Source organism: Balearica regulorum, chromosome 15, assembly GCF_011004875.1.
Source record: "Balearica regulorum gibbericeps isolate bBalReg1 chromosome 15, bBalReg1.pri, whole genome shotgun sequence".
Classification (NCBI taxonomy): domain Eukaryota; kingdom Metazoa; phylum Chordata; class Aves; order Gruiformes; family Gruidae; genus Balearica; species Balearica regulorum.
The window spans coordinates 11,984,208-12,002,834 of NC_046198.1; the positions used below are offsets into that span (position 1 = coordinate 11,984,208).

Here is an 18,627-nt window from a genome sequence, read left to right on the forward strand (position 1 = left end):
GTCCTTGAAAGGCTTCTCCTGTAGCACTACCTCTCATACCTGTTGGATAAGCACCATTAAAATTCCAACAGCAATTGCATTGCTATGTCACACGTATATAAAACAAGGTGTTTAAAATAAGTAATCTGATGCAGGAAATAACAAAGGAGAAAGTCCTGTAGATAATTTTGTCTAAGAAACAAAAAACTCAGACTGCAAACAAATTTTTGTCAGTTCAGTAATTAAAGCAAAGTCCATATGGCTTAAGAGAACAGTCAAAGTGCGCAGAAGGCAGTGGGGTTTTGTTTGCTTTGCATTCCTTTTCACAATAAGCGCCACGTCATCCTCTTTGGAGCCCCTTCTCCATCCCACACACATCCTATCCAGGTGCAGAGAGGGGGATGGCTCACAGGGTTTTGGCTCAAGCCTGTGTCTTTGCATATCCCTTGCCATCTAATGAGCTGAGGATCATTATCCCAAACTCAAAAGCCCTTAAACACACCCACTGGAGTTTTTGGTTTTTGAACTTTTTCTTTCTGAAGCCTTTGGAGAGAAAGAGCAATCCAGTGCCAAAGCTATCCAGAATCTGTATGCACCAGGAACAGCAGTGCAAAGAGTAAAAGCAGTTCTGAGATCGTTTGCCCTGTCCGAGAGGCACTGAAAGGTGACAGCAAGGCTGAGCTTGCCCTTGGACCTCGCTTGTTCAGGTGAGGTGCCACCAGGCTACTTCTAACCTGCCCCCATGGGTAGGAACAGACAGCCACCGCATTCAACACCAGCTTGGTTTCAACAACCTGCCTTGAAGACATTATGACCCAGTGCCACAGCTGTCCCGCATCCTTCCAGAGAGGACAGGGACAATTTGCAATAGTAACAGTGCCCACACGTGCCCTGACGGGACATTAGCAAGTGGCAGGATACCAACTTTCCCGGCTGACCTAGATCCACCCAGGAGGAAGTGCCAGACACCAGAATGGCAAGGACTTGCCTACTTCCAAACTCATCTTTCCAACTCTTGTGGTGAAAAGTCTGGCGATCCTTGCTCGGTCCAAGGGCTGGACTTGGATTCTTTAAACCCCTGACAACTTCCTTGTGAGCAAACCACTTGCTGCTAAACAGGGCAGACTCAGGAAAAGGATAGAAAAGAAGAAAACAAAATGGGAGCTATACAAAAGGATGGAAAATAAACTAAAAATTCCCTCTCTACTTTCCAAAGGCTGTACCTTCAAGTGCACAAAGCAGCCTGTAAACGTGCACAAGGTAATTCATGACCCTAATGCTTGAAAAACCTGGTTAGCTTTATTTGGAGACACTTTGTTGCTTCTCCCAGATATGAAGCTGAAGAATCAATAAAAGGCACCTGTGCATACCAAAACTCACCCAGTCTGTGTGATGTGTCCTTGTACTAAAAAAATAAAATCAAACCAACCCAGCTACCGTGTTCTTTTTTACAGACCAGTAAGCAGCACTGCAGAGCCTGGGCGAGAAAGGATGCTCAACTTCTATTGACGGGGCTGGATAACTTTGATGATCAAAAACCTCATCAATTAGTAGACTCTCTAGCTTGTCACTGCAATCTTAATTGAAAGATTCCTCTGGTTTGCTGGGTTGCGTCCTTTGACTTTTAAAAAATGATCGATTCAAATGGCACATGCAGTCCACGAGGGAGGATAAGAGCCACACCAAAAATAAATGGACCTTGCATCTGAATTCTTCCCGCTTGCTTCACCCACCGCTGCCTACAATGCTCTTTTGAGCCATCTCCTCTTCTAAAGGCCCTGGAGTTGGAATATTTAAAGAATGGAGCAGGTCCCATTTGAACAAGAAAGAAAAGCAGGTCAGCAATTCAGTATAAACACACCAGTAGTGAGCCTGGAGCAGACACAGTGACACATCTGAGCCTAAGTTGATCAGCCAGTGCTCCTAATGTGGGGAGCAGCAATGAGAAAAGGAGAGAAGACGTGTCTGCTTTTCACGTAAAAATTTGTCCCTTTTCTATATTTTCTTACTTGACCTCGATGACAGGGAAAAATTAAAAAGAAGAAAAAAAAAAAAAAGAGTAGAGAAAAAAGAAGAAAAAGGAGCCTGGGAGGTTTTATATTTTCTCTTCAAATCACATCACAAAGTCACTCGTTGCATCTAGGGAATTCACCTCCTTGTGTGGGAATGGGGGACAGGAGGAGGGGAGAGAAACAAAGAGGGAAGAGAAGGGCATGGGAGCTGCTTCCTGAAGCAGTGTTACAAAAAGCGGTTAAAAAACCCCTACTATTCACAAGTGGTTAAAATCATCACTTTTCAGAATTCCTTTTTTTTTTTTTTTTAAACAAAGGTTCAACTAGTTCAGCTCCATATTTTTAGAGTTGATTGTCTTCAGAACAAAAAAACCCCACAAACCCACCAGCCTCATTCGTGTTCCCATCCGTTTCTACCCTGATAGAGAAGTTACCCACAGTTCACCACACCGGTCACGCACACACACAGTCACTGCGACGGGTCCCTCCGAGTGCCGCCGGCGGTTTGGCTGTATCCTCCAGCCCCGTCTCAGACGAAGGAGGAGAACCCTGTCACTGGAGTCCGGGAGCCGGGCGCGGGCTGTCCCGTTGGGGTGTACACCCCTCCTGAGCTCTGTGTTGTGATGACAGTCTGGAAATAGGGTTCTGTCTCGCTGGCGGCGCATTCCTCGTATCTATAGGATGCCGGGTGCTTCACCCCTTTCTGCTGCCGCTTCCATGAGTTGTAGTAGGTGGGGTCGCTCATGTAATGGTTCACAAAGGAGTGCTTTGGCAACTCGTCTTCATAATCTGAGTCAGTGGCCTGGAGCATCAGGGAAAAAAAAAATAAATTAAAAAAAAATCAGCCATTAGCATCTATGCTTTAGCCTGTTCCACTCTAAAAGAAATTAGAGACAAGTTTAATATCACCAGCTGACAAAAGCTGTAATTTTAGGGTAGGATGGTTTGCAGTCCAAGTGTAATACATGCTGGAATATAGAAAAGCACTGTCCTCTGGTTTAGCCAGGCTTTGCTGCTGGAGAGAGAGTCCCCCGACAAACGCTGGTGATAAGAGACGCAGAGAAATCCGTTCTAATTCACTGCAGAATGCTGCAGCGGGAGCGAGGAGTTCCTATTTTGACACAAGATGCAGGGAAGTGTAGAGACGTCATAGGGAAACCAAGAGCTTTCAATCACATAATCAACAAGACTGCAATTACAACTGCAATTAGAATGTCTCTTCTTCTGATGCAAGGACAGAAAGAACGCCTCTCCTGCAAAGGCACTGAAGTTAGCCAGATGTGCTGCTCCTTGTGGTGGTCAGACCAGGCCACCTGCAGAGCACTCCGAGTTTGGCTTGCAAGCCCCATTAAGTATTGAAAATGAGTTGTATTGCTGAAAGAGAATTAAGCAAAATCATTTTTTTTCCCAGGCAACTCTGTCTGTGTGTTCCAGCTGATTATTGGTGGTACAGCAAGGCACACAACCAGCGGCGACAGAAGAAAGAGAATGCAAAATCTGGAAAAGAAGAAGTGCCAGGCACGAGGGGTTGCTTTCTTGGGATGGCTCAGGCACAGTTCTGCATCCAGAGTGGATCTTACCCCTTAAAACATTTATGCACGGTGGGTGGAGAGCTTCAAAGCTCACATCACTATCAAGCAGGAGCTCTATTGAGATGTAACCAGATAAGCTCTGTGCATCTGCCCCTCCTCTGAAGTACTGCTGCTGTGATACAGCTGGAGGAATCACAGAGGGCCCGTACATCTCCTCCGAGCACAGAGACCACAGCAAAGCCTTGGCCACGGTATCCGAACGCACATTTTCCTTCTGTTCCTACTGATGTTCTCACCAATAACAGCCGCATCCCATACAGCATACAAACATTTACCCAGTCATTTCCATATCTCATGTCTTCTCTAAAATCTCTGGTTTAAGTATGCTAAAGCTTTTATTCCTTCCCCCCCGATAATCTGCATAGCTGTTTCTAAAGGCAATTAAATATCAAAGTAGAAGCTGCCTAAGACATACAAGAGAGAGATGGGTAAGTGCAGCTCGTAACTGTTAGTTGCTGCAATTAGTTTCAAAAGGTTGGTATCATTCTGATCTATGACACCACACAGCAAACACACATCCTTCTTGATCCTGCCTGCCACACAACTAGTCTCTCCTCCTCTAAAGCTCCTTTTTAATGGTCTCTGAAGAACAATCCTCAAATGCCTTGCAAACCATCATTTGAAAAGGGCACCGCATCCATCATTCCACTTCTTTGCTTTGGTAGCTGCTTTGATACTATTTCATGCCAATTTTCCAGCATAAAAGAGGGTGATGGACAGAGCAGAGAAATTTTTCCCGGAGTTTTCCAAAAGTCTGAGCAAAGCAGCTCTTTACAGCTTTGCAAACTTTCCCTTCAACTGTTACCCATGCTTTGGCTCTTTCAAACTTATGTACTGCTCAATTATTTTAAGAATGCAAAGCTTCAGGTGCCTTGACATGAAATTAATACTACAACAAAACCCTACCAGCATTTAATAATTATTCCAGAGGAATTCAGCAAGTGTATCTCCTAGAAAAATGCTCCTTCGCACCAGCTGCCAGCCTCGGGAAGCCAACATCCCACTCCCTCCCAAGACCTTCCTGAAGAGGTGGGGTTTGCGGCGTGCCTGGAATATCCCCAGATTTGGACCCCTTCACAGCCAGTGGGTGCAGAGAGCAGCTCAAGAGTCTTGGTAGGGCTGCAGGGAACATCTCATCAGCACCGCCATGCCTATTTTCGTAAGGGGCTCCAACAAGAGTGCCTCTGATGACTGCAGATGTGGCAGGAGGCAGCAATAGCTCAGGCAGGCTGGTCCTCAGCAGCAGAAGCAACCAACTTTACCTGCAGACCAAAAGATCCCCAAACCCATGTTTCCTCTGTTCTTATCGAGAATCAAGGTGCTGCACTTTGCACCAGCCTACATTTCCAAACATTCTGCTGCAGCTCCGTTGTCTAACGTTAAGGTTAAAAGTGCCTGGTAAGCTAGGGGATAATGTGGGCATCCAGAAGAAAAGTCTCTACATCCTGAGCAGAGGCAGGTGGTTATGGATCACTCACCAGAAGCAGCACCCGAAGGTGTGAACTCCTCTAGCTATCATGGATGTGCTCCCTCCATCAAAGGCACAATGCTACCACTACCCTGGCCATGTCTCCTGACTCCTTCCCCCAATCCACCATCACTCTTACCGACTCGGACACGCTCAGACACCCCCCAAAGAAACAAGCCCCCGCTGAAAAGATGGACCACAGCTGAGTTGAGGTGTCATAAGCATAAGGAGAAAAAAACCCCACAAACTTCTAGTGCTTCCTCACTGGTCTTCCTGATGTCCCCACACACATATAGAAACATAAAGACAATTATAAGGCTGGAAGCTCCAAGAAGAAATGCTGAGAAGTTATATCCAGAAGACTGACACATGACTTGATAGAATAATACTGATGCAGGCACTTGATTTCTGTCCATTGCTAGCAGAAAAATACTCACCCACAAAGCTAATATAATTTCTGTACCTAAGCCAAGTTCTTTTGAGATTGCCAGGAGTCAAAATAATAAAGAGGAGAAATACTGGGAATGGTTTTAGATGGGCTGCTGCCATCTGAAATACAGTGTCGCTTGGACTTGCCATGAACAGAAAGAGGGAATTTGAACAATACCACCTGCTGATAATCTGTCTGTTAATTAGCCCATTATACCAACTTAAAGAGAACACTAATTTGGTGTAAATAAGGCAAGCGCCATTCGGAAGTGACTTTCATGAAACACATATAGCTGCCCTAACTTCAGCCTTTCACCATCATTAGCACTGATGCTGGAAAGGATAACCTACTTGTTAGTGTCGATAAAACGCGTTTTCTTTGTGTTTCCTTCAGAACAGGCAGGAACTGACTATTCCATCCGTGTTTCTGAAGTATTTTCTAAGGTCTGCTCCGAACAAGGTACTAATAACCACTCTTACCAGGAAGGAATTCTTTAAATTGCGGTCCCACATCCCTCTCTGCCCTGATGAAAATCAAGGAGTAGCAAGATAAACCTGTTTTGCATGACAATACAGACAGCTTATACCAGAGGATTACTTTTTAGTGGTTTTTAAACTATTGAGTAAATAGAAATGCTGCAGGGCTTTTTGCTTTGTTTTCAGTTTTCTCCCTTCCCTGCGACTGTGGCTTTGTTACCTTGGAAACCTCCATAGGCTGGGGCGTGATTGGGTGTGCGGTGACATTACAGACTGTCAACCAAAGGTGCATGGACGCCTATGAAACAACAAATACAGAAAAGGAGAGGCTACTCAAGTATTTTATTGATAGCATGAAATGCACAAGTGCTGTTCAGAGGCAAGTCAGTGACCAGAGCTGGCTAGCTTAGTCAGTGGGAAATTTGAAAATAGTTCCCATTATATTTTTTTTTTTTTAAGTGACTGCATAAGAAACAACCTTATGAAATTATTTCTGAAAACATAGATGGCAGCAGTTTCTTTTGGTTGACATGAAATGAATATGCTGTAAAAGAGACAAGGTAACCTAGTAGGCAAACAGATTTCACCGGACACGAGAACCTTTACTTATTTAATGTGTCACCTGCAGCTAGTTTCTGCATGGTGCCCAACGTGTCAAAATCATTGGAGAACTTTATCGGAAACAAGTTAAATCGTATTCCCTATTAAGTGTTAAGTGGAAATTTACAATATCTTCCTACAGAGGTGAGAAAGTGAAAGTCAATTAGACTGCAGAGAGCAGCTGGGAAGACCGAAGCATCACCAGCATTCAGCACTGACTGATAATGTGTGCAATCTGTGAGAATACTATCTCCTGAAAAGCGTTTTTGGGAGACCACAAGGATATGTGAGAACAAACGAACAAACACCACCCTCCCCTACTCTCCTGCAAAACTGCTCTTCCATGGCTGGGTGACACTGCAGATATATCATCAAATTTCTGTACATGGTGAACACCAAATTTCTTCAGATTATCTGTCCAGAGCCTTGTCCACTTGACTTATTATCTAAAGGCCTATTATTATTAATCATTTAGAAATTACACTCTTAGCACTCTCTTGCTCCATACCTGCCAATTAAACTACTTTAACCTCATTAACAGTACTGGTGCTTGGCTTTCATGACATGGAGTAAGTTAACCATTTGATTTATGAATATTAAGAGTACTGCTTGGTCTGCTTGATTTTCTGTTTGTTTCTCTCGTGCTCTCCTCATCAGGAGGGAGCTGGGAGGAAGGCTCCTGGGCAGCTGTGTTGTAGTGCAGTCAGTCAGCCCGAGAGTTTCTCACAGACTTCTTCATGTTCAGCAAACCACATGAGACTTGAAGCCAGTGAGCTTCCTTCTTTTCCATAGAAAATCTTGACACCTCAGGCAACAGGGGTAAGACTAAGCAGCAGTAAGATGACATGCAGGCTCTGCCTGCCCTTACATGCACCGTATTAAGTGGAATTTGAGATCCATGCAAAGATGCATTAGAGAAAAACAGCATCAGGACCCTCTTTGCTGCAGAGAATCAAACCTGTGTAGAGCTCTTGTATAAAAAGATATCTTTAACTCTTCATATAATGGGAAACATTTCTGCTTGCTAAGAGAGATGGAAATTCTGAAATTCTTGGAAAACAGAGCTTGTCTGTTAAGATCTCCTTTGAGAACAGAAACAAAAACAACACAAAAGACAAACAGGAAGAGCTAATAGGTACATGAATACTTGAAAAGAGAGTGGTCAAACATCTATACCCACCCCTGCCCCAACCCAGCCTCACCTCCTGTCTGTACTAGCCAACATAAACAGCATTTTCAGGCTGATCAAAAGGCAGCATATCCTATTGCTACCTCTACTGGGAGCCTATTAACATTTCATGCCTAAAAGCACTCCCCACCACAAAAAACAACAAGCATCAAAGACATTATACAGAAGGGCTGCATATCTAAGCCCCAAGGAAAAACAGGAGGCACATTTTGTTCACATACTCACATGCACACACAGATTCACAAAACCCCTAGAATCTCAATTGAGACCTCCAGGCTCAACTGCAATACACAGTAAATAAATAATATTAATAATAGCCTGAGAAAAAAATAAATCACTTTCTTCTATGCTGTACAAACAGTGCATATAGAAGGCGGTAATGACACCCTGCAAGTAGACTTTTGCGCATTACCAGGAAATACCACATGGGGCATTGAAATTAATGTCAAAAGGTGCCAGTGCTAAATTCATGATCACGCTCAGCAAACTGTTTTAATGACAGGTTTAATGCTGGGTTGTTACAGTGACATGACCAAAGCACAATGGGTTTAATCTGGAGGGTAACGCTTGTGCGTTGCATAGACAGCAGCTTGAGCTGCACCAAGGAAAGCTGCCTGCACATCGGGTCGGCCACAGGGCAGCACAAAGCAGCAGGCTGTCCGTGGTAATTAGCAGGAGGTGAGAGCTAGGTAGCCGGGAAAAGCAGCTGTAGCTGCAGGTGCAGAAAAGCTACAGATGAAAACCGTCATCTTCTTTCACTACTTGCTGCTCTTGATTTATTCTTGCTAGAAGGGTCAGGTTTGGAGTGGTTTGGCCCACTGCTCGCTTCTTGTGCTGTCAGTTAAGATTTGTCAGGATCTCAGCTGACAACACAGGATTTTAGAGACAGATTTACCTTTCTGGATGTCCCTTAATGTCTGTCTATTTGCCTCTGGTCACTGTTGGGTTTTTACAGACCACAAGCACTTACTTTCTTCTTAAAGGGCATGTAAGACACAAGATGGAGCACTGCCAGATGGATAACGCTGGCATACACCCACCTTCCTTGGAGAACAGAGGCTGAAGGCAACCCAAGCAAAAGGCTCCTCTTGAGTTAGACTAACGCTGAGGACTGGGGTACTGAGAAACCTGAATGCTGGGCTCTCACAGCCATGGCTATGTGCTCCCTGGCAGGTTACTCATGCCCCACTTACTCCCTCTGTAACAGAGGCAGCAGTTATCACCATGCAAGACCACTCTTCTGAATCTCGCTGTTTGCTGCAGCTGTCTAGAAAAGGCACTGTGAAAACTTCAAACCGCATCCCATACTTCAGTCAGTGCAACAATCCAAAGCGTATCCCCACCTCCAACCTCCTCCAGATGGTTATTTTGCAGCATATATACGTTTTCCCAAAAGTGCTCCAAGTTTGCAGCCCACAGGCAGAAGGGGATGCACAGCCCCTTCCAGAGAGGTCAGCACACACTGGCTGGCTGATTGCGCTTGCCTTTCTGTGTAACACTGGAAAACTGTGAGTATCTGCCAAGGCCAGGTCTGGAATCTGCCCTGGCTCAGTCCTGCTTGTCATTCTTTCCTTTGATGTTTTAATTTTAAGATATGATGTGAACAGCCTAGTGAATTGGACATTTTAAAGTCCCCAAGACAGACAAACAATGACAACACACTGTAACGCAGGTATGGGATTGGGGCTTCAAAGACTTGCCAGGATTCAGCGGGGAAACGAATGTCTGCAGTGGCAGGACAACATTTGCAAGACAAAGGGAAAGTCTTACCTCTGACTCCGACATTTCCAAGGGCTTCTCGTTCAGGCCCAAGCCCTCGGTCAGCACAGCTCCGTTGTATTTGTTGCAGATATCCTCATCAGAGTAGTGCAGCCCTCCTGGGCTTGGGCGAGGAGGAGACCTAGGAAATGTAAAGGCTGAGTGTATGAGATGTTCTAATTTCTCTGAAATGACACAATTAACTCATGCTTAGAAGCCAGAATCACAGTCTGGGGCAGTGGCTTGGGCATTAAAGTCCTCCCTAGATCCTCTAGACAACAGTATCTCTCCTTTGCGTATTTAACAGCTGCTTGAAGCTAGATAAGAGCCATTTCCAAGAGCTTCCCAGCTTCCTACCTGGTTCCATTCTTCTTTGAGAAGGTGCTCTTGATGTTCAGGTGTCTGCTGTTGAGCTCCAGAGCAGTGAAGCCTCCATTATCCAGTGTGACCGACTCTTCCACATTGGAGATGGTTTTACCTGGAGCCAGGCAATGAAAGATTCAACTGAAACAAAGGCACTTTTACCCCAAATACAACTGTAAGAGCTAACTTTCCCTTCTTTGTGTTTTATGATGTCATTAATTATTTGAAAATCTCTTTACCCTTCTTATTGGCAAATGAGTACAGAGTAAAGGAGAGGAGCTCATCAGGAGCGTGAATGGGCAGAAGGAGCCAAAAGAGGGGAAAGAAAGAGTCACGGATGGATGCATTTCATTTGGAGGTATCTAAAATAGTGCAGATGAACTGTGTTCCAAAAGTGCTTATTCTTGTCTTTGGACTATAAATAGAAATCAGGTGACTAATTCAGGTGGCCACTGAAGATGTCCTAAATCAGGTGCTGTGAATCCCATTCATGTTGACTGAAGCAAAGCAAGAAAAAGTAAAACTAGGAAAGGCAGAAAAAGAGGAAAAGGAGGGGAAAAAAAAAAAAAGGCAGGAAAGAAAGCAAGAGAAAGAGTAAGTGGATAGCAAATGGGAAAAAGGTGTCAGAGCTGTAATGAGGATAAGATACAGATGTGAGAAATCACTGGACAATGTAAGGCAGGAAAAAGGACAGGGGAGTGGAAGAAGAGGGAAAATAGAGCAAAGTATTTTATTTCTTGTGATCAAATATAGCAAGAGCTTGATCTCTCCCATGCTCATTCTTTGTAATCTCAAAGGTGTGAGCTCAGCTCCTGTCCTGGGGAGAAGGACCAGTTGCCTACCACCCCTTTGCAGCAGACAGGTACTTTATCCTCGGCTTCAATTTCAGGGCTACATTAAAACTCAGTGTGAACACTGATATCTGACAGTACAGGTCAGATCTGTCTTCTCATGTCTGTCCCCTAAACACAGCACAAAACTGTGCTCTCATAGGACTATGAGAGATGTCCTGAGACATACAAATATGTAATAGTATTAACTTGGTAAAATGCCACAGTATTCATACATCTTCTATCTCATGGGACTGAAATCTGACTTTCTAACACTTGTTAGAAGTGAATTACAAAGAAAGAAAAGATCTTCACTTTGAGACTGAATTACTAAACACTGCCTGGAAGACTCCTTCATTAGATTAATCCCTAAGAACGGGTAGCGCAAAGACCCATCCACCTGATCCTACTCATTAATGTGCCTTTTTTGGCACCTCATGGCATCTGAGCAATTTCTTGCTGGAGGTGGAGGAGACTATCACAGAAATACACATGTGAACAACCCTTCAGGGACTATAACATGTAAGGACAAGAAAAGGTAAAAACAATATCCAACGCTCAAGAACTAGGCGTTTTGAAAGGGGACTATTTTAACATTCCTAGTTATATGAGCAGGTAGCTCCTGCTTCCTTTCAGAAAGACGACTGCTAAAAATTGTCATTCAAGGAAAATTCAAAGCTTGATGCTCATTATGTGTTAAAGCCTAACAGGTCCAGAAAACCAAGACACCTCTTTAGCTGCTTGGCCCCCAGCCCAGCAGCTGCAGCTTGGCTTAGGGCATGAATGTGAGATACAGGGTACTCTATTAAATATAAAGGAGTTGTGATATAGTCCTCACACATACAGAGCTAGAATAGTTCACTGGGCACAGCCATGGAAAAGCAGAATCCTTCTCCTCCCCATCTATCAGGGAATGATGACAACCTAAATGAAGTCTCGAGCTTGTTCCTTTCCTGTGGTCTTCTGCCAAGCATTTGACCCAGACTCCTTGGCTTTTGCTACAGTCCCTGGGACTTCCAGATGCTGTCCTATCCAAGCCCATGGCTGGTTAGCATCCAAAACCTGATAAGATCAGACACTCTTTGCCCAGTATGGCTATGGGCAAAAGCCTTTTCTACCAAACCAGATAGCAAAAAGATCCGAGTCTTCTGCCAAACAAAATACCTATAAAGTCCATCCTGATGAAATCAGGAGTCCAAAGGAAAGACATTTCTAATTCCCACAACTCTTCAGAGTGTGTGCACAGCACGGGGCTGATGCCTTACCTGTGCTGCAGTTCTTGTACTTCTTGCTCTGGCCATGCAGGACCAATGCAAACACCACCAGGAGGATGAGGATCAGACTTGAGAGCGCCATCACCAGCAGAAACCACCACTCCTCATAGAAAGGGGCTTCTGTTTGTGCTGAAAGAGCAAAAACCAAATAACAATTCCTCTTTACACTCCTTCAAAATTTCTCTTCTTCCCCACAGTGAATGATGCATTTATAGTCGTGTTCAGGGAAGAGGGGTTTTCAAAGGAGGTAACATAGTCTGCTCCGCAGTGAGACTGCTTGCTGACACTCCTAAGATGGCAAAGAGAACAGGAGCATATCACGGTTCCAACATCTCTGCAAGCATTTTTCACACACCCAAAGCAGCAGAATTTATCACCAAGTGGAGAGAAGGAGGTTTCTTCCCACAGCTCCGCACACCTCCATTTCTTGACTAGTGGGGTATGCTTAATACTCCCTGGGTCAAAGGAATCACTAATATATCTGACATGACCCACAATTATTCCACTTTTTAAGAGGTTTGCCTCACCACAATGCTGCTCAGTGGCTGTCTGAAAAATACAGCTAGTGCCAGGGAACAAAGTACACTCGCTTCAGTGTCTTTCAGTAGCTCCATTAACTTCAACTTCCAACGTTCACTGCTACTCTATATCGTTTCCCCAGCAGCTTAGCCAAGCCAGATGTGCAGCACACGGGTATCAATTCAGTTGCCTGGATTTTGTGCGATCTCCAGTTATTTCACCCCATTTGATCTCAATCTGAGACACAAAATGATACTAACTTCCCCTTTCTAGAGTTGTCTTGCCAGTCCTGGTTTAAAGTAATAAGTATTGTTATTTTCTTGTGGTGATACTCTCTTTGTCAGCAACCCTCAGCTTTTGAAAAAATACTGCTGCTGGGGCACAAGTCAGCAGTTGTATATAATTTCCCTGTAGTCCATAAAGTAGAACACCTGGTAGGAACGGACAATGCCAGGGGACCAACTTCAGCCAAACCCCTTGCTATCACTGAACCCAGCCACCCTCTTTCCCTAACCATCCTGAGCTCTGGGTCTAAACATAAGTCTGTTGTAAGCCTGGTGGTATGAGCTCAAATTTGTTCCAGAACACTGGGTATTCTGCAGCAGTGAAAAGTAGCCATGGTCCTTCTTTGCTAGGAGGCCAGTCCAGGCCAATAAAGTCCTAAAGGCAAACTGCACAAGCCATGCTGGGCTGAGCAGATTTAGTGCAATTTATACCTCCCTGTGCTAGCTGAAGTGGCCAGCCTAAAATGCTTTATACTTTTATGACTGTGAATCTCAATGGAAACCTCTTACTTTCATGCAGCAATTTGAGATGAACACTGAAGCATCAAAAGGAGGTGAATTAAATAGTTCTGTTCAAGTGGAGAACTTACAAACAAGCGGTTTATTTATAAAAAGCATCACAAGAAGCTGCATGCCCGGCTTCAGAGGAATAATATCTTCCAGGAAAGGAAAGACTGACATGATTACTGACCCCTTACATTGTGTTATAGCTTCTGTGAAACCACAGATGGGAAAAACACTGACTCTTGGTGTTTGAAGTGGGTTGTCTATGCCCTTGTCCTGAAGGAGAAAAGCAAGGGTAGCACTCACACTGAAATCCATAGACAGCTCTCACAGGCTAAGTGGTTAATTGTGTAAGGACAAACGCAGCCGTGATGGCGATAGCATTTACTACTCATGCCTGCTGGGTAACTGTTGAATGGTGTTTATGCTTTTCACTGGAGGAGCAAAGAGATAAAAGCCACTCCAGATGCTGGAGCATTGCCAGGTTCTCAGGACTCTCCAGAATTTTGAATCACAAAGCTGCTTTATCAGTTTCTTTTATTCCTCTTGTCTGTCTTTGCTGACACAGCAAGGATGAAACCTCTTGCTCAAAAGCAACCTGGAGTACAGCTGTCTGTGCAAGGGTAAGAGGAGACCTGAGCAAAGCTTTCATGAGGGCAAGCTCTCCCACTTCACAACAGGCCATTGAACTCGAGCTGCCCAGACACGGCAAGCTGAGTGGAATTTGCTTCTCGAGGTACTGAAGTTCCTTCAGAAAACCAGAGTGCCGGCTTGCTCAAAGGGATTTGTTCAGGGATATACTTAAGCCATAGCCCTGTTTACTGGGAATAAGCAGAAGAGAGCAGGGAGGGTGGGCAGAGACCAAGAGCACCGCCAACGAGCTGTTTTGATGATGGAGACTGGAGGTATCACACCGTACTGGAACTGCCAGTGCACAGGATATCAGGAATAATTTTGTGAAACTACACTTTTACATTTTTGAGAGCTAAATACAAAATAACACACAAAATGTTTATCAGAGAACCCTGGGAAAAAAAGAAGGAAGCAGAGTAAACAAAACAACAGACTAGGAAAGGAGAAAAAGGAAACAAACTGCAGACTGTGTAAATTAGTCTTAGGGCAAGAGATCTTACATATAAACACTCATGAAATTCCTGAGAAGGTTCTCTGTCAAACTTAAAAATGGCACACATCCTTTTTTTCCTCTTGAGAGTAAAGCATACTGTAATAACAACCCCTTGATTCACCACTATATTACTCTGGTTTTGTCCTAAAACGAGTGACAACAAACTGCCCTTGATTATTCGGGGTTTTTTTCCCCCCATCTTCCCCCCAACCACAAGAAATTCCATCAGAAAAGATATTTAAAAAAATAACCCATAATTACCTGATACTGCCACAGAGGGAACACTTGGCTCTCCATAGCCAAATTCATTAACAGCCACCACCCGAAATTCATAGGTGACACCCTGTTTGAGTTTGTCCAGGCCGACTGTGTAGGAGGTAGCACTGCGAGGGATGTCCTTCACAAACATATCCCACAGTCCTTCATCTAGGAAAGCAGCAAGGAGAGAAATGGCGTGAACTGTGCGACTTGGCACGTCCTTCTGCTCATTGAAAAAACTTGTCATTAATTGTGTGTTTCAACCACAGGCAGCGGACGTGCTTACCTGAAGGCTGCTCAGTGATACACACCCGTGTCAGAATGCCCTGCAAGACCCCCATCTGTAAAGGCATTTATTCACGATGGGGTCTTATAATCGCCCAGATGGAAGAGGCCTCCTCTAAAACCTGCGGCAGCACCCACAGCGACCTGAGTGACCATCTGGGTCCCTCCTGATCAGGTAAGGTCACCGCATCAGCATGCCTTGTATTTGACAGAGCAAGTAAAGCCGAAGCAACCTGCTGCACTAACGAGCCCTAATCGCACAGGTTTTGCCTGCTTTTCACATTGCAAAACTGACTTCACTATGGAAGTGCGTAGGCCAGGCTTTGCACGCTGATGTGTGATTTGGGTCTTGGCGGGAAGTACTGTGGCCTTGCACGAACTGGTGCCTGGTGGACTGGGGTCACTGGTGTCACTGGAGTGCTGCTTGTTTCACAATATCAATAGCGATACGTCCTTCGCGTGTGCTGGCCCACTGCGCGGCACAACCCGCGCAGCCGGCACCGCATGTCTGTGTGATGTATTTTTAAACAGGAATGAGTTTTTGTTTGTATTATAAACCTCTCGAAGTTGTTAGAAACATAGTGCTATTCTGATGAGAGTGTTTCAGTAGGGCAACCTTGGTTCTCAACAGCCACACTGACGTTGATCCTGATGCGCATCCTGACCAGGCACCGTTCTGGTCCTTGATCCATACTTGTAATCTTATATTCACTTGACTACAATGGAAAGAACTTTCAACAAGATGGATGCTGTTACCAGTAAGAACAATACCAACTATAATTAAAAATGTCAGTCAATAATTTTGAGTGCAGGAATCGACCATTAATCTAAACCGACTGCTTTTCAGTAACAATCGGTGCCCAGCACTTTAGCTGACAAAATGGAGTTAGTGTCTACGCACAGGGCCAAACCCTCAGCTAGCCTAAGCCAGTTGAGCTCTTACAGATCTGACCTCACAAGTATCCCGTTGGGCTTTAAGTTATCAAAGCTGTTCAAGCAACGTCTATTCTTCTCTGCACGTCCCAGAGCAATGGGAATGCGATGATAACCTCTGCATAGATACGACTCTGGCGCAGGAGCTGCCTGCTTTGAAAGAAAGCCCTCTGCACTGTGAGATTCGAGCGTCAGCGTGACTTCTGCAGCTTGAGGTGTTATCAAGGTAACAATAAAGCAGGAGCAAGCAGCACTACCCTCAGCGAATTGTGCTGCTGCTGTAAGGCTGGAATCTGTTCTCATCTGCTTTGCATTTACCTGACTCTAAACTAACTGAAGTCACCACAGCAATTCCAGAACTGTGCTGGAGCAAAATTTGGCCCTTAGCCTACTCCTGTGCAACAGGGAATAGCAGCAAAGATGGATTCATTAACACTGCAGGTGCATTTCCATGTGAATGTTTTAACTTTGGCATCAGTAAATATTGGCTCGGTAATTTGTACCGTGCTGCATGTCTAGCAACACACACAATGACTAACAACCCCCGAACTACATCTTTTCTGAGCACGAGGATTGGCAGTCTCAGTGGATGCAAAAAGCAGGCTGAAATGTATTGTTCCAGCCACATTTGAGAAATACTGAAGAACAATAAAAATAGGTAATTTTTCTGTCATGCTTAAAATTCAGACCAATACATTATTCACCAGCATGATCAGAGTATAATGAAGTTATCATAATGTACCATTGTTATGTATTAGTTGGATATTACAATGGCTATAAAACAAGAGATAAAATATTGACTTCCCTTTTACAGGGCAATAGAAGGCAAGATTATTTCTACAACGTAAACTTACAATGTAATAAAAAGGGAGCTTGGGATTTAGTTTCTCTAAGAGGGTGGAGTGAGGGATGCATTTTCAAAGTTAGATTGTTGCAACCACCAATACTAGGAAGATGCATCTCAGACTATAAAATATTGCCATAATTGCTAGAATTGCCTGAGCTTTCATAAACACATTTGTAAACAGCAATAAGAGAATTTGAGCCCATTGTGAATTGTCTGAAAAGCAATTTGTTTGCATTGAAAGCCACTTAAATGGGGGAAGAAAAGGCAACAATAAAAATGAATGTTCAACACTCATTGCAACAAAGACGACTGTTCCACACGTGCTTTCTCACTCATTTTCTCAAACCTGTCAGGGTGCACAGTACAGAATATCCAACAGACCAAGAAGTATAAATTTAACCACTCTGTAAAGCTTGCAATAAGTTGGGAAGACTACCCTTGAGAAGTCAACGTTGCATTTCCATTGCATTTCCACCTCTCTGTCCCCTTAGCTATGGTGGTGATGGTGTGGGGCAGCAAAGGGTGCTGGTGGACGTTTCTTCAGAGGGATTCCTGTCTCACAGGGACTCAGAGATGCTCCGGCTGGTGGCCATATCTTCTCTGGCCCATCCCCCTTTGATTCATTGAAAGAATCTTTGCCCAAACTGTTTTCTGGGGTAGGAAACAGGGCTTGGCCAAGATGGGACCAAGATCCTCGGGATCCCAGAGAGGTGGCCAGCTACAGTGGTCAGAATCTGCAGGGTGGCAGCCTGGGCCATCCTTATGTCTCCCCACCGCTGATCCCAAGCCAATGCTATGCACAGGATAGTCTGGGGCTTCCCAAGCCCTGACCAACAAGGTTTTCAATTCCAGAGTCTCAATTAATTCATCTTCTCTCTATCTGGAATATTCAGGCCTTTTGTAGCCAGAGATCACAATCAGATATATCCAAACTAAAAAAACATTTTATTTCAGTGGTGAACTTTGAGATGAAATATTGAACACAAACTTGTGAATGCATTCACTGCATCTCTTCCCCCATCCCTCAAAACTAGGTTTGCTCTAAATGTTAGAAGTTCAACTGAAAGAGAATTCATTAGGAGATCACCTGTGATAGCAAACAGTGGCCTTTAAGTTCAGTAGAAAATCATTAGTACACTGTACACAGTATTTACCACTCAGTTTAGGGAAAACTGCTGTGGTTGGGATATCCAATGAGTATTAACTCATAGAAACCGCCAAGAAAAGCAAAGTTTGCAACACCGGACTCCCACAAAGAGGTGCGAGGCTCAGCCAGCCCCAGCCCACTCCCGGTTAACGTCCGAGAGAGGTAGCACAGCTGGCAGCAGGGATGCACGTGTACTGCTGGCAAACGCGTTTCCTTCAATAACATCTGTCCCTTTCTCCGTTTCACATTGCCTTTCACTGGGCAGTCAGCTTCTTACAAAAGGCCTAAATGTCTGATAGAAAAGGGAGGAGACCTCAAAAAACCTAATTTTTCTTTGCTTCCTGTTCCTCTAAAGGCTTCACCAGACCCTGCCCCCGCATTATTTCCTGCCTATGTGAGATTTGATCTTTATCCCCCAGCCTCAACTCCTCCATCCAATTTGGGAGTGAGGCATGTGCATGGGGACAAGATCTGAAAGACAGGGGAAGGTGAAGCCACCTCCAACCTACCACCACATCCAGCCTGTCCCAGCCACCTTCCCGGCCTGGTGCCGGCCATCCCGTGTCGGTGAGGAGCGGCACTGTGGCTTGCAGCCATACACAGCACCCACAGGCCAGCCTGGCTTCTCAGGCAATTAATCAGGGTCTCCACGCTGAATAAAGCTGTCAGTCAGTAACGAAGGCTCCCGGCTCTGCTAACTCAGGCCGCTAACAAACAACTGCCATGCTGCGGCTCAGGAGACGGAAAGCTGTC

At 44.6% G+C, this 18,627-nt stretch overlaps 1 protein-coding gene across 3 annotated transcripts in view; it reads right to left on the reverse strand.

The window, feature by feature from the left end:
• Positions 1-2,284: 2,284 nt before the first annotated feature.
• SDK1 (sidekick cell adhesion molecule 1) overlaps positions 2,285-18,627 on the reverse strand; it is a 407,664-nt gene continuing 391,321 nt past the window's right edge. For all 3 annotated transcript variants that reach the window (XM_075767122.1, XM_075767124.1, XM_075767121.1), the window contains 5 exons: positions 14,666-14,830; positions 11,963-12,100; positions 9,862-9,982; positions 9,517-9,646; positions 2,285-2,793 (listed from right to left, as the gene is read on the reverse strand). In XM_075767122.1, coding sequence (XP_075623237.1) covers positions 2,521-2,793; positions 9,517-9,646; positions 9,862-9,982; positions 11,963-12,100; positions 14,666-14,830 — 827 coding nt within the window. In that variant the 3' untranslated portion in view covers positions 2,285-2,520. The remainder of the gene's footprint in view (positions 2,794-9,516; positions 9,647-9,861; positions 9,983-11,962; positions 12,101-14,665; positions 14,831-18,627) is intronic.